This window comes from Chiloscyllium plagiosum, chromosome 23 (genome assembly GCF_004010195.1).
Source record: "Chiloscyllium plagiosum isolate BGI_BamShark_2017 chromosome 23, ASM401019v2, whole genome shotgun sequence".
Taxonomy (NCBI): Eukaryota; Metazoa; Chordata; class Chondrichthyes; order Orectolobiformes; family Hemiscylliidae; genus Chiloscyllium; species Chiloscyllium plagiosum.
Window position 1 is genome coordinate 6693561 of NC_057732.1, and position 26778 is coordinate 6720338.

The window sequence follows — 26778 nt, forward strand, 5'->3', positions numbered from 1 at the left end:
TAGACCATCAGGCCCCGGGGACTTATCAACCTTCAGACTTAACAGTCTCTCCAACACCAATTCCTGGCAAATATAAATTCCCTTAAGTTCAGGTCCTTCAGCCACTGTTACCTCAGGGAGATTGCTTGTGTCTTCCCCAGTGAACACAGATCTGAAGTACCAATTCAATTCTTCTGCCATTTCTTTGTTCCCTGTAATATATTCCCCTGTTTCCGTCTTCAAGGGCCCAATTTTAGTCTTAACCATTGTTTTGCCTTTCACATACCTAAAAAAGCTTTTACTATCCTCCTTTATATTTTTGGCCAGTTTACCTTGGTACCTCATTTTTTTCTCTGCGTATTTCCTTCTTAGTACTGGTGTGGTTTACTTGTTTCCTTTTTTGTCCATTTTTCTCCTCGTTTGCTTCACCAGCTCACCCTTGCTTACCCTTGCTTGTGCAGGCAGAATTTGAAGTTCCCCCATACCCTGAATTGAGTGCAATAGTCTTGACTCAGTGTGCTGTACTGGCCGGTGAGCAGAAACCGACATTGCCGCGGGTGAAATAAGATAAGATGTTCATTCTATAGTCATGCTGAACAACACAATTGCATACTGTCTGCTTTACAAACTCCAAAAACTATCACTGTTTTCTTGTTAAAATATTTATTGTGCTTTATGCATTGCAACCTTGCACCCCTCCATCGGATGTGACTGTAGCTATCTAAGCACTCTTGCGTTGTTATCTCTTGTTTTTATTTACTTTTCTCTGTGAGGAATGACGCTGCAGGGAAAACGAAATATTTTTCTACCTGTTGTCCTGACTGTCGGTCTCTGACTCACAGGTCATCGGCAGCAGAAACTGTAGAAACATGTACAATTATGCTGTCTCGGACCTGCCCACCATATATCACGTGAACATGGTGACCACCCGCCTGTTTGTGGGACCTTGCCCATGGGCGGGTTGGAATGCTGGGTTTGAGATTGTCAGAGAGGCTGCATTTCGAACGTACTTCACTGGCCGTGCAGCATTTCAACCTGTCCTGGGATTGTGAGGGTGCCACATAAATGCACATTTACTTTCACTGCATTTTAAAGCTGCCCTCCTAATGCACATTTTAAGAATTTCCTTCCCCCCCCCCCACCATTCGGCCCATCGCGCCTGTACTAGCTCCATTATTTAGTCCAGCATTAGTACCTAGTGCCAGTCTCCTGGTCTTCCCCCATATTCCTGTTCACCATTACGATCCAACAAAATTATCCAATGCCCTCACGTCTGCCACTTCCCACACAACAGCATCCCCCAAACAGCAACATATTAACACCCGGAGAGAATCTGTTAGCTGATGGTGCTTGGGGATGCATGGTCTCACTGCAGCTGGGCGACCACTCTCTTTCAGATGGTGCCGCAGGATCTTGGACACCACCTGACCTTTCCTGGTCTGGCCTACGTGTGTGGTTGATTCTTAACTGCCCTCTGAAATGGCCAGCTGTATCAAACTGGTACAAAGTCGAAAAGGAATGAAACGGGTCAAATCTCCAGTCATCAACTTTGGCATCGGGTAAAACAGTGGCAAGCTCAGCCCTGCACAGTCATGAAAATCTGGGAAGTTGAGCCAGAAGTGGGAGTAATTGCCCACAACAGTAGCCTCACATTGTCATACTGATGAAAGACACAGTCACACCATCCCTAGACATGTCCTGTCGCTGCAGAAGAGGCAGCACAGTGATATACTGTCAGGAGGGGGTTGCCCTGGGAGTCCTGAAAATTGACTCCGGCTCCAATGAAGTCTCATGGGTTCAGATTAAACATGGACAAGAAACCTCCTGCTGATTACTATGTATCGTCCTCCCTCGGCTGATGAATCTGTACTCCTCCATGTTGAACAACACTTGGAGGAAACACTGAGGGGTGGCAAGGTTGGAAAATGTACTCTGGGTGGGGGATTTCAATGTCCATCAGCAAGAGTGGCTTGGCAGTAGCATTACTGATCAGGCTGCTTGGGTCCTAAAGGACATAGCTGCTAGACCGGGTCTGCAGCAAGAGGGAAAAACATACTTGACTTCACCGTTACCAATCTGCTCGCTGCAGATGCATCTGTCCATGACAGTATCATAAGAGCGATCACTGCACAGTCCTTGTGGAGACAAAATCCTGCCTAGGCATCCATGATGCACTGTGGGCCACCAACAGCAGCAGAATTGTACTCTGTCCAATCTGCAACCTCATGAACCTGTGTATCACACATTCAACCATTACCATCAAGCCAAGGGATCAAACCTGGTTTATTGGAGAGTACAGGAGGTCATGCCAGGAGCAGCACCAAGGCATATGTAAAACTGAGGTGTCAATGTAGTGAAGCTACCAGACAGGACTACTTGCGTGCCAAACCTCAGAAAATGCATGTAAACAACAGGGTTAATCAATCACACAATCAACAAATCAGATCTAAGCTCTCCAATTGTATAATCTCCAGTCATGAATGGTGGACATAACAGCTAACAGGAGTTGGAGGTTCCAGAAATATCCTCATCCTCAATAATGGGGGAGCCCAGCATCTCAGTGCAATAGGCAAGACTGAAGTATATACATCCATCTTCAGCTAGAAGTGCCAAGTGGATGATCCATCTTGGCTTGCTTCAGTGGTTCCTAGCATCACAGATACCAGTCTTCAGCCAATTCGATTCACTCCACTTGATATCAAGAAACATTTGGAGACTTTGAAAGGTGCAAAGGCTACAGACCTAAACAACATCCCAACAATAGGGCTGAAGACTTGTGCTCCAGAACTTGCCACTCCCCTAGCCAAGCTTTTCCAGTACAGTTACAACAGTGACATCTAACCAACAATGTGGAAAATTGCCCAGGGCTATCCTGTACACAAAAAGCAGGACAAATTCTAACTGGTCAATGACTCACCCCATCAGTCTACTCTCAACCATCCGTAAAGTGATGGAAGGAGTCATCAACAGAACCTCCCCAGCAATAACCTGCTCAGTGATGCCCAGTTTGAGATCCGCCAGGACCACTCAGCTCCTGACTACAGCCTTGGTCCAAACATGGACAAAAGAGCTGAATTCCAGAGGGTGAGGTGAGAGCGCCAGCCGTTGACGTTTGGCTGAGTGCGTCACGAAGAAAACTTCAGCAAAACTGGAATCACTGGGAATCTGGAAGAAAATTCTGCACTGGCACAAAGGAAGATGAGAGATGGGCTAATGCCTGAAACGTCGATTCTCCTGTTCCCTAGATGCTGCCTGACCTGCTGCGCTTTTCCAGCAACACATTTCCATCTCTGATCTCCAGCATCTGCAGACCTCACTTTCTCCACAAAGGAAGATGGACATACTTGTTGGAGGTCAGTCATCTCAGCTCCAGGACATCTCTGCAGGAGCTCCTCAGGGGAGTCTCCTAGGCTATAGACTTAAAAAAAAGCTGGAGGAAATCTGTAGGTCTGGCAGCATCTGTGGAGAGTGAAGCAGAGTTAACATTTTGAGTCTGATTTCTTAAACATATTCAGCTGCTTCATTACTGACCTTCCCCCCCCATCACAAGGTCAGAAGTGGGGATGTTTGCCAATGACTGCACAATGTTCACCATTGTGACACCTCAAATTCTGTTACAGTCCATGTAATGTGCAGCAAGACCTGGACACCATTTAGCTTGGGCTGAAAAGAGGCAAGTGACATGTGTCAGGCAATAACCATCTTAAACAAGACAGAATCTAACCTTTGCCTCTTCATTTTCAATTTTCATTACCATCACTGTATGGACCCCCCCACCCCCCAAAGTCAACATCTGGGGGATTAGCATTGACCAGAAACCAACTGGACTAGCCATATAAATACAATGACTACAAGAGCAAGTCACAGGTTCAGAATCCTGCAGCGAGTAACACACCTCCTGTCGTCTTAAAGCCTGTCCACCATCTACAAGGCACAGGTCAGGAGTGAGATGGAATACGCCCCCCACCCCACTTGCCTGGACGGGTGCAAATCCAAGATCACTCAAGATGCTTGACACTATCCAGGACAAGGAGACATCTTGATTGGCACCACATTCACCCCCCCCACTACTGATGCTCAGTACCAGCAGTGTGTATTGTCTAAAGATTCACCAAGGCTCCTCAGACAACACGTTCCAAACCTGTGACCACTATCATTTAGAAGGACAGAGTTGACAAACACTTGGGAACACCACCACCTGCAGTTTCCCTTTCAAGCAGCTTAGCATTCTGACTCGGAAATGTATCGCCGTTCCTTCACTGTCACTGGGTCAGGATCCTGGAACTTCCTGCTTAAGGGCATTGTGGGTCTACCTACAGCACATGGACTGCACCATTTCAAGAAGGAACACGCTATCACCTTTTCAGGGGCAATTAGGGATGGGCAATAAATGCTGACCCAGTCAGTGATATGCATGTCCATGTGAACAAATGAAAAAAAAGCCCTGCTGAGTGATGAGTCTGACTGACCTGCCTGTAGGCTCCATCCCGACAGAACCAACGAGATTGGAAACTTGTCACTTTCAGTCCTGAGGTGTGACGTAATTGACACCTCTGTCGCGTGTATCACCTATGACTATTCCATCACCTATGACTATTCCTTTTCTGTAACCTCCCGCAATTTTGTTAATTTCACCATGCATTTCAACACCGATGAACACAAGGCTACGTTAAAATCATAAGCTGGGTGGTGTGGGTAAAGAAACGCAGAGCTTGTTGCTTGTTTTGCTTTTGAGGGAGCCTGAGAATCTGTCAGCACGAGTAAACTGTGATGCCAAGAATTGATTCTGCTGAAGCTTCCCTGCTGAATGCATGTCAGAGTTCAGCTTCAGTAGAGAAGCAAATATAATTTGAAGATTGACAGCAGATGAGACACCTGCTGTGCTCCATTGATTTTTATCGAGAAAGATAAAATATGTATAGAAGAGTGTTAAAAGTTGTTGTAATATGTCTGCAACAACAATAACAACAAAAACTTGAATTAATTTGGAGTCTTCAGTATGGTAGAACATCCCGAGATACCATACAGGAGAATGATTTGACAACAAGGTGCATAGGGAAGCAATAGGTCCAAAAGATGACAGATGACCAAAAGATTTGGCACTGAAATAGGTTTGAAGAAGTACAGAGATGGTAGTGGTGGTGTTGGGGGTAGAGTAGTGGTTGGGAATCTTTAAAGTTTGCAATCCACGCAACTGCAGACACCACTATCACCAGCGACAGAACAGTAAAATTCAGGGTCATGTAAGAGGGCCATGGAGAGTTGCTCTCGGACTATTGTAGAACTGGAAGAGGATTCCAGTATTTAGTTTTGAGGCCATCAAGGGTAACGGAATATTGTGTGCAGTTCTGGTCTCCTTCCTATCAGACGGTTCAGAAGAGATTTACAAGGATGTTGCCAGGGTTGGAGGATGTGGAGGAGAGGCTGAATAGGCTGGGGCTGTTTTCCCTGGAGTGTTGGAGGCTGAGGGGTGACTTTATAGAGGTTTATAAAATCATGAGAGGCATGGATAGCATAAATAGACAATATCTTTTCCCTGGGGTGGGGGAGTCCAGAACTAGAGGGCATAGGTTTAGGGGTGAGAGGGGAAAGATATAAAAGAGACCTAAGGGGCAACTTTTTCACGCAAATGGTGCTGCATATATGGAATGGGCTGCCAAAGGAAGTGGTAGAGGCTGCTACAACCCCAACTTTTGAAAGGCATCTAGATGGGTATATGAATAAGGGTTTAGACAGATATAGGCCAAGTGCTGGCAAATGGGACTAGATTAGGTTGGCATATCTGGTCGGTATGGACGAGTTGGACCGAATGGTCTGTTTCCATCCTGTACATCTCTATGACTCTATAACTGGTTACTCAGTCATCTAGGGAGTATGGTGCAGAATAATATCAATAGCACAGGGTTCAGTCCTCGAGATGGGATCTGTATTTTGCCTCCTCACTTTGCCCTAGAGTAATGGAGCTGCCCAATATCTTGGATCTTCCTTGTCTTTGCTTCTGTTCCAAAGCAGCTGAGGGAGTGATGGCAGCAATGCTCAGCAATGCTCTTCTATAAAGGCAGCAGTCTCCCTATGAAGGGAGATTGGTTTGGCTGGGCCTGTCTTCACTTGAGTTTAGAGGAATGAGAGAGGATCTGATTGCAAAGTGTAACATTCTAATGGGACTGGACAGACTCGATGCAGAGAGGATGTTTCCCCTGGTTGGGGAGTTTGGAAAGATGGATTGGAGTCTCAGGGGATGGGGTAGGCTATTCAGAAATGAGATGAGGAAACATTTCCTCTCTCAGACAGTGGTCATCCTGTGGAATTCTGTCCCACAGAAGCTTGAGGAGGCCAAGTCTATTCAAGAAAGTGGTTGATAGATTTTTAGATATTAAACACATTAAGGGGTATGAAGAGAAAGCGGAAATATAGTGTTGTGATAGATGATCAACCAAGATCATATTGAATGATGGAGCAGGCTTGAAGGGCCGAATGGCCGCCTCCTGCTCCTAGTTTCTATATCCAAATTCCAGTAAGTCTTACCACAATGTGTGATCTTCCAAATCAGTTATAACTTGGAGCCACTCCGAGAAAACACAAGTTTTCTGTGAGTATTATTGTTCAGGTCTTCAGAACAGTCAAGCACAATCAACCTTTTGCACCTGCTCTTCCATTCCATGGGAAAAAGTGAGGACTGCGGATGCTGGAGATCAGAGCTTAAAAATGTGTTGCTGGAAAAGCGCAGCAGGTCAGGCAGCATCAAAGGAGCAGGAGAATCGACGTTTCGGGCATAATCCCTTCTTCAGGAATGATGGAGCAGGCTTGAAGGGCAGAATGGCCTACTCCTACTCCGAGTTTCTATAACTAAATTCCAGTAAGTCTTACCCAAATTCCTGAAGAAGGGCTTCTGCCCGAAACGTTGATTCTCCTGCTCCTTTGATGCTGCCTGACCTGCTGCGCTTTTCCAGCACCACAATTTTAAGCTTCCATTCCATGGGGTCAATGTCAATGTGTGTATCTCGACCCCCTGTTACTGACATCCAATATTCTCAGTGAAGAAGAATCAATCAGTCTCAATCTTGAAGGGACCAGTTGTCCTTGAATCCACAATCTTTTGGTGGGAGAGAATTCTAGTTTTTTAGCATGTGGATCCCAAGATAAAGAGATCTGAAGCCTAACCAAAAAAAAAAAAATCTGGTGTCCTGTGCTTCAAGCACAGTAGAAATATTGCAATTGCCGTTGGCCTTCTGAGGCAATTGTAGAATCTCTAGCTCTGAGCCAGAAACTCCGTGTCTGGGTTCCATACCAGAATTTGTTGGCCGTAGAAGGTGCGTTTGTAAGGTGGACAAACTGATCCGTTTATCAGTTGATGGGTGCGTGGGAGTCTTCTGGGTATCCATCCCGCAGACAGTGTTGGCAATCCATGGCAGTACTTTGTTGGTGAGTGTAGACTATTTCAGAACAAGTCCAGGCCCAAACCCTCAAAAGGAGAACGGGAGACACTGACAGAGAGAATGTAGCTACAGTTAAAGGTGTCGGTGTTACTAGGAATGGGTTGCTTCAAGTTAGGTTGAGAGATCTCCTGGATCTGAGGACCAGCTGTCTGTTGCTGGATGCTGAGAAATGACTCTAAATGATTTAAGGCCTCAACTTTTGGATATGACATGTAGGTGACCCTTAGGGTCCGCTGTGATCTTTATCACAAAAACTCCCATTTGACTTGAAGGGGCTTCAAGAACATGCAAAGTCCTCCTCGAATCACGTCCTTCTGAAGGAGACTTCTCTGCTAAGAGAGCTGCCACTTGATTTCGGATTTAAAGAGTATAATCTTTTAGGAAGTCAATATTTGGAGTGTTGCGTCTTTTCTGGATTGCATGCAGCTAAAAGCCGTCAAGCCTGAGGGTGAACCGAGCAGTTTGGGAAACTGAGCTTGACCAATCTTTGCCCTCAGGGCAGAGAGCCGGAATGCCCAAATGGGAATGGGTTAGGGAGCGACCTAATTGAATAGCAGAGGAAGTTCAAGTGGTCTACTCCTGATTGTCAGAATTTACAAGACAGTGGGACAGCGTAAGAAAGAAATGTTGTTTGGAGTAAAAGCCCCCATTGCTGCCCCACCTGTGCCCGCAGTGAATTAATTGTTGTTTTATTAATCAGTTGGAGGAGTGTGTGGGTGCAGCTGGGAAGCGAACGTTATCTGATTCTGCCATCCTGTCATGTGAACGTCCTCTCTTAATTTGATGCAATTATTTCATCAACAGGATGATATCAGCAGCCTGATTAATTTATAAAGCATGTTTTTACAATTGAACGTAGCTCTTTGATTTTCATTATGTGCACTGATAGCGGAAAAATGAGTATTTATGAAGAAGACTGTCAGGTTTCTTGGCTGTTGGCTCTCAGAGCCACGAGTGTATCCATCGCTCTGTACGATGCGCTCCACTGTTTGTGCCTCACTCACGGTGTGTGGTTTTATGTTTCCCTTCTCTCTAGGACGAGGTGACACAGCCGCTGAACCTCTCAGCCAAGCCGAAAACGTTCGACCCCACAAAATCGCCCGCGTCGCCCAACTCTCCCCAGATTCCCCCCTTGAAAATGAGCACAGGATCTAGCCACCTCAAACCGGTCATGTCCGCCACGTTGAGTGGCCCACCTGGTCGAATGACCTCAATAGGTACAGCACCAGACTAGTTCTCTTCTTCCTTTCCACTTAATGCCAAGTTTGTGTCTGTGGAAAAGTCTGTGATTGTGCCAATGAGTGTATGTATGTGAGCATGTGTGCCAGTATATGTCTGTGAGTGGGTACGTGTGAGACTAAGTCTGTATGTGCCAGTGATTATGTATAAGTGAATATATGTGTGCCACTGAGTAGGGTGGTGTGGTGGCTCAGTGGTTAGCACAGCTGCCTCGTAGCATGAGGGACCCGGGTTCAATTCCTCAGGTGACTGTCTGTGTGGACAATAGACAATAGGTGCAGGAGTAGGCCATTCAGCCCTTTGACCCTGCACCGCCATTCAATGTGATTATGGCTGATCATTCCTAATCAGTATCCTCTTCCTGCCTTATCTCCATACCCCTTGATTCCACTTATCTTTGAGAGCTCTATCCAACTCTTTCTTAAATGAATCCAGAGAGTGGGCCTCCACTGCCCTCTGGGGCAGAGCATTCCACACAGCCACCACTCTCTGGATGAAGAAGTTTCTCCTCATCTCTGTCCTAAATGGTCTACCCACATTCTCCCTGTGTCTGCGTGGGTTTCTACCAGCTTCTCTGGTTCCCTCCCACAGCCAAAGATGTGCAGGTTAGGTGGATTGGCCAGGCTAAATTGCCTGTAGATTCCAGGGATGTATAGGCTAGGTGGGTTAGCCATGGGAAATGTGGAGCTACAAGGGTTAGGGTAAGGGGTTGTCGGTGGGTGGGCTGCTCTTCAGAGGGTTGGTGTGGACTTGAACAGGCTGAATGGTCTATAGGGATTCAGTGAGTGAGAACATGTGATGTGAGAGTCTGTGTGCATGTAAGTGATTGAGCGTGAGTGAATTGTGTGTGAGCAAGTCTGTGTGTTTGATTAATGAATGGGTGAGCAGGTTTGTGCCAGTGAGTGTGAGCGTGCCGAGTAAATTTGCATGTGCATGTCTTTTTCCCAACAGAACACTGGTTACCAGATGCATGAATTTATGAGTCAGATGTTCTGCATTCCAAAAATGGATCCTCTCTATGCTTTGTAGGGAGAAGTGACTGGTTTAAGGTTCAAATGATAACTTGCTCATGTGTCTCATTCTCTCCACCCTTACTGCTGCTCCTTCCCACTGCTCCTTCTCCATGCCCATTGTTTAATGTATGTTGTGTAACTGCCTCCTCTACTTCCATCTTTGCCCTACTGACCCCTCTCAATCGCTCCCCTGCTGCTCCTCTCCCCATCCCTCCTGTCCTATGCCATTCCTCCCTGCCCCTGCCCCTCTCTCCCTTTCGGCCAGGACTCCACATTGAGCCAGATTTAGCTTTTGATAGCAAACTGCACTTGCGGTACTGGACTGGATCAGTAAACTTGACAATGAACTGAGAAAGCAACAAGTCAGCACTCCCAATTAACTTGCATTATACGGCCAAATTCCTGGGTGTGACTTTAACGATGGCTGGTCATGAAATGACAAGTTTGGAGAAAACTCAGACCAATTCTTTTCTTGTGATGTCACTGCAGCTGCTATGTGCTTTTTTTATTTGTTTGTGCAAATTGTCTCACATTCCTGTAAAAACTTGCAGAGGAACACGCACGATAACGGTGAAAGAATGTAGGGGTGGTTATTGTTTGGTGTAGTTCTTTTGTCCTGCGTGCTGTGAGTTTGGAAGGGAAGCCACTTTTTCAGGGTCACGGAGTGGATTAAGAGACATTATTTATGTTCTGAATATCAGTTCAAGACGCTGCCAATATTTTTTGCATGCAACAGACCAAAACCTTTTTTCGGAAGCAAAATAATTTGCATTTACATGGAACCTTTCACGAGTACAGGACATCCCCAAACCTCACCGAGAATTGAGGTGCTTCAGAAGTACAATTCCTGTTGAAAGGTGGGGAAGTGCAGCAGCCAGTTTGTACACTGCAAGCTCCCACAGACAGCAACAAGGTAATGGCCAGATAACCTGTTCTAATGGTGTTGATTGAGGAGTAAATACTGGGGAGTAACACTGGGGATACTGACTTAGTCCTTCTTCAGAATCATAGAGTCATCGAGATGTACAGCATGGAAACAAACTCTTCCACCCAACCCCATCCATGCCGACCAGATATCCCAATCTAATCTAGTCCCACCTGCCAGCACCTGGCCCATATCCCTCCAAACTCTTCCTATTCATATACCCATCCAAATGTCTTTTAAATGTTGCAATTGTACCAACCTTCCTCTGGCAACTCATTCCATACACGTATCACCCTCTGCGTGAAAAAATTGCCCCTTTTATATCTTTCTCCTCTCTCCCCTATGCCCTCTAGTTCTGGACTCCCCCTCCCCAGGGAAAAGACTTTGTCTATTTATCCTATCCCTGTCCCTCATGATTTTGTAAACCTCTATAAGGTCACCCCCTCAGCTTCCGAAGCTCCAGGGAAAACAGCCTCAGCCTGTTCAACCTCTCCCTATAGCTCAAATCCTCCAACCATGCCAGTGAATTTTTTACAAGGGCCTGAACAAGCAGTGGGGGGAGCAGTTCAGAATTTCATCAGTCAGACTACACACACAACAGTGCAGCACTCCCTCAGTATAACATTACAGTATCTACCTGCAATTCTGCTGTTGAGGCCGAGGCTGGAACTTGAATTCAAAACCTGTTGACTGAGAAGCATAGTTTGGTTAAAGGAAGATCATGTTTAACAAATCTGGTCAAAATAATTGAGGCGATAGCTAGGAATGATGATGAGGGTACAAACACAGAGTGCTGGAGGAACTGTGTAGGTCTGACAGAGAGAGAGAGTTAATGTTTCAAATCCAGTGACCTTTCCAGAGAACTCTTCTCGTGTTATCATTTTCTATCTAAATCATCCAATTCCCACTCGAATGCCCAAATTGAAGCTGCCCCTCCACATTTCAAGGCATTGCATTCCATACCCTAACCACTTGCTGTGTGAAGTGATTTATCTTTCCTCATATTACCCTTGGTATTTTTCCGTGTCACTTTAATCCACACCCTTTAATTTACGAGCGAGAACAGCTACTCCCTCTCTATTGTCTCCAGCCTGGTCATTATTTTGAGAATCTTTATCAAAACTCACCTTAGGTTTCCTCTCTTCAAGGAGAATAATCTCTCCCGGGAAGTAAAGTTTTTCATAGAATCGTAGAACCCCTCAAGTGCAGAAAGCGGCCATTCAGCCCATCACGTCTGCGCTGACACTCTGAAGAGCATGCCTCCCAGAACCACCACCCCCTTACCACATCCCCAACGGGGTGGGGTTTTAACCATGGTGAACCCACCTAGCCTGCCCATCCCTGGACACTATGGGCACCTTAGCATGGCCAATTCATCTAACCCGCACATCTTTGGACTGTGGGAGGAAACTGGTGCACCTAGAGGAAACCCATGCAGACGCGGGGGAGTATGCAAACTCTACACAGACTGTCGCCTGAGGGTGGAATTGAACCCAGATCCCTGGTGCCACGAGACAGCAGTGCTAACCACTCATTTTGGAGCCTTTTTTGTAAATCGCTCCTGTGCTCTCCAATGGATCCACATCCTTCCTATAATGGGTGACCCACAACTGGGTACTGAATACTCCAGCTGTGATCTAACTCACCTCCTTTATCATGTCCCCAATGCCCCAGTAGATCTTTAGCTAGGGAACAAATGGCAGTTTAAGGGGCTCTGTCGTCGGCAGTATTGACAGCTATCAATTGCCTTGCTACCATGACCAACTTGAAACCAGTTTGGAATCTGGTCCCCATCCCATCCAATTCAATCCACCCTCACAGACCCCCACCGCCATCAGACTAGGGGGCATGCAGGCTGCCCTGAATGAGGGACATAACAAAGGCCATAATTAAACTTTGCCCTTGCAACACAGCATCCCTGACAGTGCTGCATTCCCTCGATATTACTGAAGGGCTATGAATCTTGAGATTAGGATTCAAGTCTGTGGAAAAGAGTTGAACCCACAACCTTCTGATTTATAGCTGCCAGCCATTGAGTCATGGCTGCTACCTGTCCACACTCACTGTTGACCCACTTAAAAGGTGGGGTGGTACAGTGGTTCAGTGGTTAGGACTGTTGCCACATTACGCCAGGGACCCAGGTTGGATTCCAGCCTTGGGTGACTGTGTAGAGTTTGCACATTCTCCCCGTGTCTGCGTGGATTTCCTCTGGGTGCTCCTGTTTTCTCCCACTGTCCAAAGATGTGCAGGTCAGGTGAATTGCCATGCTAAATTGCCCATAGTGTTAGGTGCATTAGTCAGAGGGAAATGGGTCTGGGTGGGTTACTCTTCGGAGGGTCGGTGTGGACTTGTTCAGCCGTAGGGCCTATTTGCAGACTGTAGGGAATCAAATCTATTCTAATCTGACTAAACTGTGCTAATTGCAAAAGGAGAAAGTGAGGGCTGCAGATGCTGGAGATCAGAGCTGAAAATGTGTTCCTGGAAAAGCGCAGCAGGTCAGACAGCATCCAAGGAACAGGAGAATCGACGTTTCGGGCATAAGCCCTTCTTCAGGAATGAGGAAAGTGTGTCCAGCAGGCTAAGATAAAAGGTAGGGAGGAGGGACTTGGGGGAGGGGCGTTGGAATTGCGATAGGTGGAGGGAGGTCAAGGTGAGGGTGATAGGCCGGAGTGGGGTGGGGGCGGAGAGGTCAGGAAGAAATTGCAAAAGGATCAATTAAGCTGACCTGGACTGGAATCATTTGCCCATTTGGTCATTAGCTCCACCAGTTTGTGAGATAGGAACAGCACAAGAAATAGATTTCTTGAGTTGCTTCTGATTCTAAGCAATTAGTTCTCTTGCAACTTTTAGAATTAGTTTCCTGCTAGAAGTGAAATTACTCCTTATTATTTTGCGTTATAGTTTCACCGAACCATGCTGCAAGATTAATATTAGACTTCTGACCTTATAGAGATTTACAAAATTATGAGGGGCATGGATAGGGTAAATAGGCAAAGTCTTTTCCCTGGGGGTTGGGGAGTCCAGAACTAGAGGGCATAGGTTTAGGGTGAGAGGGGAAAGATATGAAAGAGACCCACGGGGCAGCTTTTTCACCCAGAGGGTGGTATGTGTATGGAATGAGCTGCCAGAGGTGGTGGTGGAGGCTGGGACAGTTGCAACATTTAAGAGGCATTTGGATGGGTATATAAATAGGAAGGGTTTGGAGGGATATGGGCTAGGTGTTGGCAGGTGGGACTAGATTGGATTGGGATATCTGATCGGCATGGACTGGTTGGACCGAAGGGTCTGTGTCCGTGCTGTACATCTCTATGACTCTATGTTTGCTGGAGTTATGTCTTGAAAATGTTTGGGGCTATCAATTTGATTTATTTATTTACAAAATACAGTGAAAAGTGTTGCATAGTGTCGCCTCTCTCCAGCAGCATCTTAAAACACAGTAAAATAAAGCAAAACGTTGCATATAAAGGCTGAAAAATGAAGAAATGAAGTAAAAGTGTTTAACTTTAAAGGCCTTTTTGTTAAGTGTTCCGCCATTGGCCTGGTGGCCTGGCATAGGTTCCCTTTGCTAGATCACTGCCGTTAGAACAAAAGGCACCACTCTTTGGTACCATCTTGCCTCCACCAAAGCCCTCGCAAGTGGGTCCTCCACAGACCTCGTCAATACAGATGCCACAGATGCCATTGGGTACCGCACCAGCCCAAACTCGACTGCCACTGCTGTCATGTGTTTGCTTTGGGCTCACCTCACCAATGCAGACACCAGCGATGACATAAGGTACTGCACTGGCCCAACTCATCTCCGCCTCCATGAATCTGCTCTGGACGCTGAGAACCCAAATTCGTCTCCGCCCGAGCAGCCAGGCGCTAGGACCGCCTCATCGATGCAGAAGCTGCCTTTGTGATTGGCTCAATTAGTTGCACTCTTGCCTCTAGGTGAGAGAGTTAAGAGTTCAAATTTCAGTTAGAGATGGAACCCAGGCAAATACTGGCAGTGTGGGAGGAATATGCTTTTGGATGGGAAGTTAAATTGAAGCTTAGTCTGTCCTTTCAAGTGGAGGGTCAGGCCCGTACAGAACTATGGGAAGAGGAAAAGCCGAGTTCTCCCTCGTGTCTTGACAAATATATATACCCCTCGACCAATATCAGTACAAGCAGATTATCTGGTTATTGTGTGGGATCCTGCTGTGTTCCATGTTGCCTGTGTATTTTTTCAGTATTTGTTCACTGTATGTAGGCATCATGGCAGCCTTTTGAGAAGGTGGTGATAAGCCAGCTACATCAAAACAACTGTTGGCTCTTTCAGAGCGCAGTTAAGAGTCAGCCATGTTGCTGTGGATCCAGAATCACATCAGAACAACAGATTTCCTTCCCTAAAGACTGTTAATGAACTAGATGGGTTCTTCTTTGTTTTATTCATGCACGGGTTAAGGGCCAGTATTTATTACCCAGAGGGCAGCTAAGAGTCAACCACATTGCCGTGGGTCTGGAGTCACATGTAGGCCAGACCAAGTAAGGATTCCTTCCCTAAAGGACATTAGTGAAACAGATGAGTTTTTCCAACAAGTGGCCACGAATTCATGGTCACCATCAGACTCTTAATTCCAGATTTGTTTGCACTATTGAATTCAAATTCAGCCATCTGCCATGGCAGGATTCAAACTCAGGACCCCAGAATATTACTTGGGTCTCTGGATTAACTATCCAGCGAAAATACCACTAGGCCGTTGTCTTGTAACTCTGCGTAAAAGCAAAGCACTGTGGATACTTTGAAATATAAACGAAAGTGCTGGAGGAACTCCGGAGAGAGAGAAGTAGAGTTACATTTCAAATTTGGTATGACTCTTCCAAAAACCCTTAGGACTCCAGATTACACTGGACTAGAAATGTTAACTCTATTTCTCTCTCTTTCCATTGCTGCCAGTCCTGCTGAGTTTCTCCAGCACTTTCTGTTCATTTTATTTCTGACTACAATCCTATAGCATTAGCATCAGCATTATCATGAACTCAGTTTATCTTCCCTAGTTGCTGTAGTGCCATTATTAATCCAAGTCTTTAACAGTACAGTATACTATTCCCATCTCCTGTGACGTCCCACTTTTAAAGTAACAACACTTTAAAACCCTCTGGCTGTGGGACATCCTACAACCACACAAGACTCAAGATAAATGTTTTGTATTATCATCAACCAAAGGAAAGCTGAGGTGTATGGATCAGAAAACTCCTTTTGTTTCTATTTCTTTTCCTCTCAGTTTATTAACTAAGATAAAACAAAAGAATTGCGGAAATTGGAAATCTGAAATAAAAACAGGAAGTGCTGAAGAAGCTCAGCAGGTCTGGCAGCATCTGTGGAGAGAAAGCACTTTATTCACTGTTCTGCGCAAATGTACGGTATAGGATTAGGCCACTAAGTCCCTCCAGCCTGTTCTACCATTCAGTAAGATCATGGCTGCTCTGTTTTTGTTTCAAATTCCATGTTCTATCTACCTCAAAAACCTTCAAATCTATAACTATAATTTGTCTGTCTTTGCCTTAAAAATATTTGACGATTCCATATCCGCCATCAGCTGAGGTAGAGAGTTCCAGTGTCACCCAACCCTCTGAGAGAAATATTTCTCCTCATCTCTGGTCCTTAAAGGATGGACCCCTAGGTTTGATCTCGGGACTGCAATTGGCTTTGGTGCTCTTGGGCCAAGCAGGAGAGGAGGCATTTGACCAGACTCCAAATCCTCATTGTCATCCAACAGCCTGTGCTGGAAATGACGAGATGTGGGCAGGAGGATAAGGTAAGGATCGTGGTTCACTGCGATGCACCTAGTAGCTGAATAGCAGGTCGAAACCCAAAGATTGGGTCCGCACAGTGGATGGCAGCGTTCACAAGCAGAATGGTACTTTTAGAGCAAGGTTTAACTGGGAGGCAATATTTTCAAAGTATTTATTAAGTCCCTTCATAACTTGTTTCTAATGAGCAATGTAGAGATGCTTAGTGTTTCTTAAAAAGAAAATGATAATGGTCTATTCCATGTACTGTAACACTTTGGATATTATTCACAAAGCCCTTTGCTCTCCTTCTCTTCAACATCTCAAGTTGATTCTGCGAACAAGCTGGTCTTTATTCTTCTCCCCGCTCCTTTCTATCCAGACATCCTGTCGTCCATCACATCCTCGGGTTATTTGAATGACCATGATGCCGTGGCTAAGGCAATTCAAGAGGCCAGGCAAATGAAGGAGCAGCTTCGAAGGGAACAGCAGGCACTGGACGGGAAGGTTGCAGTCATCAACAGTCTGGGACTAAATAACTGCAGGATGGAAAAGGTCAGTTTGCGATGCCTGGGCTCCGAGTTGTGGGTTTTATTTTTCAGTGGCAGGCAGCTTTATTGCAGCTTGCCTGCCTTAAGAGAGAGAGAAAGAGAGAGACAATGTGCCTTTTATTGAGAGAACTAGGCACAGTCTCAGTGCTCTCAACCCCTCCCCGTTCAGTCTCATTTAATGAAATTTAGCATCTGATTTAGACGAAGAGACACTATTTTTAGCACAAAGGCATCAGGAATGAACGGGGTTCAGAAAGGGCCAGAATTAACTTTGTTTACTTGTTTGTGGGAAGGCATAGCCTAATTTAATTTGGAATTTCTAATTAAATTAGTTCACGCCTTGCACCAAATAACAGTATTACCGTTTACAGAGTGTGGGATTTTGTAAAGCATACAACAGCCTTTGCTACATATTGCTGCTAGTATTTTTTTTACCATATCGAGACCTTTGCTTCTGAACAACTTGTATTTTAAGCAGAGACAAGTCAAAATAATTCTTCAATAATTCACGTGCTGTTCTACAACACTGCCTCTATACTGATAATCCCATACAAATGCTAGAAATGCCATATCAATGATCTGTTCAAATAATTGGTAATCACAGGTAATCTCTGCCTGTTGTGGAAAAATATGATACATAGCAGATGCTGAAGACCGTGGCAGGTTAAAGACCCGGTGTAAGGCAAGTTCCAGTGCTGCCAGACCTGCTGAATATCTCTGTTATCTCCTGTTCTTTTTCCTGCCAGTTATGGTGGAGGACAATGCCCAGGGAGAGTGGCATTTGCCTTGGCAGCATACCCAAGGTTGGGTCCTGTCGCATGGTGCTGTCAAAGCCTTTGCCACCTAGCTCATATTTAAAGCAGAATTCAGTCTCCTGAGTGAAAAGGCCAGCAGTCCTCATACAGCTGGGCCAAAATCATGTTTCTTTAATAAATTCATCCCTTCTCCATGTTATCTTTTACACCTTTCCCCTCCACTGCATCTTGCTGGGACAAAGTTGTACCTGGCCACATTAGTGCATAGCTCTGAATAACCGAACCTCAGAGCTGCATTGTGAGCATAGGGTGACACAGTGGTTAGCACTGCTACCTCAACGCCAGGGACCAGGGTTCAATTGCACTCTTGGGCAACTGTCTGTGTGGACTTTGCACATTCCCCCCCCCCCGTGTCTGCGAGGGTCCCCTCTGGGTGCTCCGGTTTCCTCCTAGTCTAAAGATGTACAGGGTAGGCTGATTTGGCTGTGGTAAATTGCTATAGTGTCCTGGGAGGTGTGGGTTAGCCATACGAAATGCAGGGTTGTAGGGCAGGGGAGTGGGTCTGGATGGACAGGTCTTTGGAAGGTCAGTGTGGACTTGATTGGCCGAATGGCCTGCTTCCACACTGTAAGGATTCTCTGACTCACAGACCCATACTCTTGAACGGAAGTGCAAGTCATCATCGACAGTAAACCGGATTGATATTTGCCCTGTTCCTGGTAATACTGAATCCAAATGTGCCACAATAAAGGCTTTATCCTCAGTTATGTCTAGGATTTTGACATTTATCGCCCATTCTGAACTACCCCTGAGAAGGAGGTGGGGAGGAAACTCCTCTCTGGCTTTTTTGCAGCGAGCGACTGATTCATTTCAGATGCCTTGTGTTCTTATTTTTTTATTGGCAGCCGAGCGTAATGTTAAGGTGGACCCGTGTGACAGCACGCTTCCAGAGAGTGTCAACAGGAAGGCCTGTTTACTTTCTGAAAGGCCGCAGTGGGTGCAGCCAGTGGTTTGGGAATGGATGACTGTGAACCCAAGTGTGGGCTCTTGGGTCCAGCTTTCCTTCCCTCTTCTTCGGGAGCAGCACCAGCCGGCTTCCTATCCAAATTCAGAAACCAGGGAAACACTGAGAACCACAGACCCCACATGGCAATCCCTCTGCGCCACATTTATTCAGACCACCAACGTACTCCCGATGCAGACACTGCTGGCTCACGGAGGGTTAACCATTGTGGTTGTATTAACCCTGTTAGTCATTATCAGACTGGTTAGCAGAGCTTTGAGCTGGGGCTGAGGCACAGACAGAAGGATGCTACAGCAAATTTTATTTTTAGAATTCAAAAAAAAAACCCTGGCTCTCGCAAGAAGGAAGCCCTTCTCTTTAATCTCAACATTAACCCTCCATTAGTGAGTAGCGTGTGTAATTGTTATAGGCAGCTCTCGTAATCAGAAAAAGATTCTTAAGGCCTTCTCGCACCAGCTGTGGTGGAATAAAAGCGGAATAAGGGATAGTGAGAGACACTAATAAAAAGTGACTAAAATGTTCTTTCGAAGCTCCAGTAAATTGCAGTTATTTGTTAAGTATATTCAAGTCAGCTGTAGATGCAGCAGTTGGCGTTTTCAGAGAGCATCTGTACTTGGTTTCTGTAAAGAAGCAGCATTGGGTGCATTCCCCTGTGCTACCAGCTGGGAGTCGTCAAATGACAACCAACAAAATACTTCTGGATGGGAAGCCTTCATTTGGAGTTTTATGTACTCGTGAACCAGACTCTGCGGTTTTGATTTGGAGCCCATTAAAATGTCTTTGATGGTATGGAAATTCATCTTCATGAAGTCTCCAGCTCGCAAACGCTGTGAGTTGCAGTTACAGATCAGTCATTCAAAACTAATGGCAGTAATTGTCCTGACTGCTTGTATTGCAACACACTGCATTAAAATAATCCAACCCCTTAGTCTTGGCACTGAGAGTTAATCTTCTTTAATACAGATCAGCTGTTACTCTCCCACATGACTTCAGGCAGAGCCAGGCGACTATTCACAGTGTTTTGATTAAGTTACAAAAGTACAACCATCTGCCTTCACATCTTTCTCATTCAATCACTTCTCTGCTGCTCAGAGCTCTGTTTCTGTTGCGCTTCGTTGCAAGATTGTCCTGAAAGTTTTGACGCAAGGAGTCAAACTTAATTAAGCGGCGCTGTTTAATGCGAGCCCACACTGTTATTTCTCTTACACAGTGGCTGCCATGGTTAGCAGAATGTGAGTTTGACTTCTTTCTCCACCGTCTGAACACTTTTGTTTGAAGTCACTGAGAGGAAAAGTGAGCTACTACAAGTCTGGGGGTCACGGGTAGTAGGCACCTGCCTCTTTGGCCAGCTGACAATAGATAGAAGCTTCGAGTCATTATCCAGTCATTATTATATTGCTGGTTGTTAAACATTGCTGAGAGTAAATTGGTTGATTCAGTATTAGATTTAGATTTATTTAATATGTTGTCACTTGCACCTAGGTACAGTGAAAAGTGGATAATGTCATCATGATCAGGTGCCATCTTGGATTACAGAATAAATCATTGAATAAATTGTAGTCACTGAATAAATTAATATTAAATTGATATTACTAAAGCTTCAAACGTTTATCTTTCCCTTTCCATAGAGTTCACCCTCTCTGCTCCTCCAGTCACCAATGTCGATACCATTCTCTGGGGTCCTGGCAACTTGCGTCTTTTCTGCCACCACAGCACTATTGCTTCCATGCCCATCGTCTCCATCACCCCTGAGCTCACTGACTTACATTGTCTCCCGGTCAAGCAACATCATGATTTCAGATTTCTTCTCCATGTTTTCCAATTCCTCCTTGGCCTTGCCACTCCCTGTCTCTATAATCTCTTCCAGCACAACAATTATTGGAGATATCTGTGCTCCTCTAACTCTGGCTTCAAGAGCATCCTCAATTTTAATTGCTTCATCATTGGTAACCATGCTTTCAGTTGTCTACGGTCTGTGCTCTGACACCTTCTCCATAAACCTCTCTATCTTGTGTTCCTCCTTAAAGATATTGTCGATTAGGTTTTTTGATCTAATATATTTTGATGTACTGTACTTTATTTTATCTTGTTACTGTGAGGCACTTTGGGACAATGCAGCATGTTAAAGTCACTCTATGAATCCAAGTGTTCAATCATTCACAAATCAAGTTAAAAATCACAACACCAGGTTATAGTCCTACAGTTTTATTTGAAGGATTTTTCTTACCCTCCTCAACTTTGCTTAAGAAACGTCAGTATTCAGAACATCAGATGTGTACTATGTTTATCAAATCAATAATCTGGTAACCAGAATCTGAGAGGTTTACTTGGTAGTGCTCCTGATTCGGGCATTGTTAACTGTTTTGTCCTGATCGACAAGTGAGTCAAGGGTAGTGGTCATGAGATTAATACTTACTGCAAACCCACACGGAAGGACTTATTAGGAGATAACAGGTATTTGTCGCGCAATTGATAATGCTGATTTTAGGAAGGCTACCTCAAAGCCCCCAAGTTTTATCTTTATAAGATCAATCACATACTGCAGTGAAATATATTTTGACTAATCCATTTTACGGACTGGTGTAGGTGTGAATATGCTAGTCTGCTACATCATCAGGTAATTATCATCGAAGAACATAGATACCAACTGTGGCCTGCTCATTCGCACCTCTTTCTATCACATCCATCTTTCACACTGGCACCTGGATTTAAGAGTCTACTGATAGCCATGAAACAATTATTGATTGTCAGGGAAAATCCCATCTGGTTCTCTCACATCCTGTGGGAAGGAAACTGCCATCCTTACCCAGTCTGGCCTACATGTGACTCCAAACCCACAGCAATTTGGTTGACTCTTAACTACCCTCTGGGGTAATTAGTGATGGACAATGAATGCTGGCCCAGCCAGTGACACCCACATCCCATGAATTAATAAAATAAAGCTCTTCTGTTGTCTTCTGACTAAAAGTTGTGATGAAATCCATTTCCAGTAGGCTGTGAAAATTTAACCATTAAGCTACACTTGGTCCCAAAGATCATCCATTTGATTGTTCTGAAATGGGGCAGGGAGGGGGGGAAAATCACTGAAGAGGAATTCAAAGGACACAGGTTTGAAGAAAAAGACAAGGACAGAAGCAGACTCGAAGTTAGGAGTGCTGCAGTTAGCTGCACTGCTGGGAAGGGAGCTGAAGGACATAAATACTCTGGGGGACAAGGTGGTGAATCAAGAGCTGTTGTGTGGTTCCGTACTGTTTGAACTCAGGAAGATAGTTGAGGAATTGGCAGGCAGCTAAATGTTGGAGTCAGAACTTGGAGGAATTTATAGGGAGCTGAGAAAGTGGGAAAGTTGCTGGTTCTACGTTGGGGGAGGGGGGGGGTGTGGTGGTGAGGGGCGAATGTACAAGGGGCTTGCAAGAAGCCAGTGAGCATTTACACTTCAGTGCATCTGAGAAAGTTGAGGATGAAAAGCTCACAAATGGCATTTCTTAGGCGTAAATGAGTAAAATTGGAATTTAGGAAATAATCCAAGGATGAGGCTGACTTGGTGAAGCCAGCTACTGTAAAGAGCTGAATTAATGCTTGAAGATAAGGACTGGAGTTCAGTTTCAGAGACGAGAGGACAGTAGACTAAAGAAGCAAAGATGATTGACCAGAATGGGAGCAGCCATTAAGGCTATCCATGACGAAGCAATTCTTAAAGAGGGAGTTTCAAGGACAGTTTGGAAAATTGAAGATTTATAATCCATTGTGAAATGGAATAAGATTTGGTGATCATGTGACTAACACATTGGGGGGTGTATTTACTGAGAAAACCATTGGATCTTTCTTGATTGCATTTGCTATTTGAAGTGTGTTCAATCACAGTCTATTAATTATATTTACACCTCAATTTTGGGTATTGGAAATAAGTTGTGTATATTTATATATATATTATAGATGGTATCATTGTTTTAACATTGTGTAGTAAAGTTGATTGTTATTTGTTCAAACCCATGGAATCTTGAGATGTTATTCTCTTCATAAGTCCCATGGATCTCTCAAACAACAGCACAGTCAAAATATTGTGGATGCTGGAAATCTGAAACAAACACAGAAAATGTTGGAGACACTCAGCAGGTTGGGCAGCATATGTGGAGAGAGAAAAACAGAGTTAACATTTCAAGTCTGGTATGACTTTTCTTCGGAGTTAAGAGTCATACCAGACTCGAAACGTAAACTCTGTTTCTCTCTCTACAGGTACTGCCAGATGTACTAAGTTTCTCTACCACTTACTCGTTTGTTCACTTTAAAAAGACAAACAAAAATAAATTCTCGTCCCTAATCCGATTGTAACCTACATTTGACAGTCTGGTTTGGGATCTTAACATAGACTATATACCTCCCAGATTTCTTAACTCTTTCTGTGAAGAGTAATAAGGCCATGCTTTTGATACTGTCAGGTCTTATTTTGAGTCCATTATTATGTGAGTATATGTGTTTCACATTAGAATGTGGTTATTATGGCTATTGTGAATCGTACAAGCTGCAGTGAGGACAATTAGGCTTTGTACTACTTATACTGGGTAAAACATTCTTCGATTCACCATGGTGATGAAGACACAAAGTCGAGTATTGCTCTAATGTCTGTAATGGCAACGATGCCTGTTTGAATGCTGTGCTTGGCATTTTTTCCTGCCCAGTTAACTACATGCAACTCTTGGCCCTGTTATTTTTTTCCTGACCTCATACTATTTTAGGAGAGCCCAGTTTTATTATTTTTGGTGGAATATTCCTTTCTTTTAAAAAAGAGATAATGTGCTACCCATTTCTTTCAAGTTTGGATCAGTTTATGAAGTAATGGGCCAGATTTCCTAACCATTCTTGTATGATCTCAAGAAGCCTCACTTCACTTTTACCCAAAGACTCCAATGCGGTGGTTTAAAGCTAAGAGGGCCTGCTCTGGGCACCTGTTTGATGCCTTGGCCTATTTTACTCTCCGCTTAGCTCAGATGGGTTAAGAGGAAACCAGGGACTCATGTTTCAATGGAGTTAGAAGCATACAATCTTATGAGGCGAAGGGAGCCCTTTTGGCCCACTGTATGTGTGCTGCTCATTGCAAAGAGCTGGCAAATTCGTCCCACTCCACTGTTCTTAACCCTCAACCTTAAAAATGTTTCCTTTTCCATTGTTTATTCAATTACCTTTTCAATGTCACACTTGAATTTGTTTCCACTCCTCTTTTTCAGGCAGTGCCACCCATATTAGAACCTCTCTCTGTGTAAACTGTTTCCTTAGTCAACACCTCCTGGTGCTTCTGCGAATTATGCTGCCTCTGGCTAGTGACAGAAATGATTTCTTCTTAATTTACTCTGTCAAAACCCCTTATAATTTTGAACACCAGTATTCAACCTCTCTTTAGCCATCTCTGCTTCCTGTTGTTGAGAAGAATGAGGGCGAATTTCATAGAAGCCTATAAAATCTAATAGGACTAGACAGACTAAATGCAGCAAAGATGTTCCTGATGACCAGGGAGAACGCAACCAGGGACCACAGTCTAAAGATACCGGACAGGCCACTTAGGACTGAGATGAGGAGAAATTTCTTCAGCCAGAAAGTGGGGAGCCTGTGGAATTTTCTTTGCCACAGAAAGAGATTGAGGCTAAAGCATTGACTGTTTTCAAGAAGGAGTTAGATATAGCTCCCAAGGCTAGAAGGATCAAAGAGTATGGGGGAGAAAGCAGGAACAGGGGACTGAACTGGACGATCAGCCATGATCATATTGAATGACAGAGCAGGCTCAAAGGGCCGAATGGATTACACCTTCTCCAGTTTTGCTGTTTTTTTTTTGTTTCCATGGCCTAGCCTGCACCTGCCTGTTTTGCATCTGCGCCATCATTATTTCAGCTCTGGTATGAACCCACCCCAAGGCCGTGATGGCCGTGATCCTCAGGGTGGGTTGAAATTGGATAGGAGTTGTGGCCATAAAGGATGCAGGTTCTGTCAGGAAATTGGGATCGGCCCATGTTTTAGGGACACATTTCCCCACTTTTGACTCCACAATGCATGTCATGTCAGTCTGATTGACATGCAGGCTACGAATCAGATGGTGAGTACACAGGAGGAGGAGGCGGCAGTGACAGGTAAATCACCTGCTGTTGTGAGTGCGAGCAATGGAGGGGACCTGACCTTTGACTGGGGTGGACATTTTGGGTGGATTAGGGTCAAGCAGGAGGGGCTGATTGTTGAGGGTGATTTAAACGTCTCTATTCAATGAAAGTAGGTGAACTGCGGTTGGTTTTTAAGGGAGAAAAATTGGATAAGGCAATTGATGTGTGAGTAACCTGCACTGTTCACTCTGATGCACAGAATGTGCTGCGTGCTCATTTACTCAATTGCAGCGCCCAGCCTTAACTAACTGCATTGATGAGTGGCAGGATGAGTGAGTAGGAGCTGTAAATCTTCAGAGGCTTGTAGAAATACAAGCTATACAAATACAAGATCTACAAGGATGTTGCTGCCTGGGTTGGAGGGTTTGACCTATAGGGAGAGGCTGAATAGGCTGGGGCTATTTTCCCTGGAGCATCATAGGCTGAGTGATGACCAGATAGAGGTTTATAAAATTATGAGGGGCATGGGTAGGGTGATAGTCAAGGTCTTTTCGCTGGGGTGGGGGAGTCCAGAACTAGAGGGCATAGGTTTGGGGTGAGAGGAGAAAGATTTAAAAGGGACCTAAGGGGCAACTTTTTCATGGTGCTGTATGTATGGAATGAGCTGCCAGACGAAGTGATGGAGGTTGGTACAATTGCAACATTTAAAAGGCACCTGGTCAGGTATATCAGTAGGGAGGGTTTGGAGGACTATGGGCCATGTGCTGTCAAATGGGACTAGATTAATTTAGAATATCTGGTCAGTGTGAATGAGTTGGACCAAAGGGTCTGTTTCTGTGCTGTACATCTCTATGACTGTAAGTGTGTCAGACCTGGGGAGGTCATTGGAATGACACTACATGGGGCAGAGTTTCTCAGAGGTTCATCAGTGGCACTCCTGAGGTCTCGTTTAGGATGTGGGAGTTAGGAGGCCCCTCCAGATAAACTTGAGCTGGGGAATAGGAACAGGGGGCAAGTCAGTGCCGACCTCACCTGAGTGGCAAGAGGGTTGAATACAACTTTGAAAGGCCCACTACCAGCCTCCTCCACTGCTCCATTCACCAGACGCCCCCATCACATTTTTCAAGGTATCCCCATTTATTTCCCTACATTCGATACTTTCCATATCCTTCTCCACAGTAAATACTGATGCAAAATATTCATTTACTATCTCCCCCCTCTCCTGCGGCTTCATACAAAGGCTACCTTGCTGATCTTTGAGGGGCCCTATTCTCTCCCTAGTTACCCTTTTGTCCTTAATGTATTTGTAAAAACCCTTTGGATTCTCCTTAACTCTATTTGCCAAAGCTATCTCACATCCCCTTTTTTGCCCTCCTGATTTGCCTCTTAAGAATACTACTACTGCCTTTATACTCTTGTAATGGTTCTCTAGATCTCTCCTATCTGTACCTGACATATGCTTCCTTCTTTTTCTTAACTAAACCCTCAATTTCTCTAGTCATCCAGCATTCCCTTTACCTGCCAGCCTTCCCTTTCACCCTAACTGGAATATACTTTCTCTGGATTCTCGTTATCTAATTTCTGAAGGCATCCCATTTTCCAGCCGTCCCTTTACCTGCGAACATCTGCCCCCAATCAGCTTTTGGAAGTTCTTGCCCAATACCTTCAAAATTAACCTTCCTCCAATTTAGAACTTCAACTTTTAGATCTGGCCTATCCTTTTCCATCACTATTTTAAAACTAATAGAATTATGGTCACTGGCCCCAAAGTGCTCCCCCACTGACACCTCAGTCACCTGCCCTGCCTTATTTCCCAAGAGTAGGTCAAGTTTTGCACCTTCTCTAGTAGGTACATCCACATACTGAATCAGAAAATTTTCTTGTACACACTTAACAAATATTTCTCCATCTAAACCCTTAGTACTATGGCAGTCCCAGTCTATGTTTGGAAAGTTAAAATCCCCTACGGTAACCACCCTATTATTCTTACAATTAACTGAGATCTCCTTACAA

The 26778-nt window shown here is 44.8% G+C and overlaps 1 protein-coding gene across 9 annotated transcripts in view; it reads left to right on the forward strand.

Moving 5' to 3' along the window:
* sox5 (SRY-box transcription factor 5) overlaps positions 1-26778 on the forward strand; it is a 384221-nt gene that overhangs the window by 290931 nt on the left and 66512 nt on the right. For all 9 annotated transcript variants that reach the window (XM_043713394.1, XM_043713395.1, XM_043713397.1 and 6 more), the window contains 2 exons: positions 8452-8632; positions 16732-16904. In XM_043713394.1, the coding sequence (XP_043569329.1) occupies positions 8452-8632; positions 16732-16904 (354 nt within the window). The remainder of the gene's footprint in view (positions 1-8451; positions 8633-16731; positions 16905-26778) is intronic.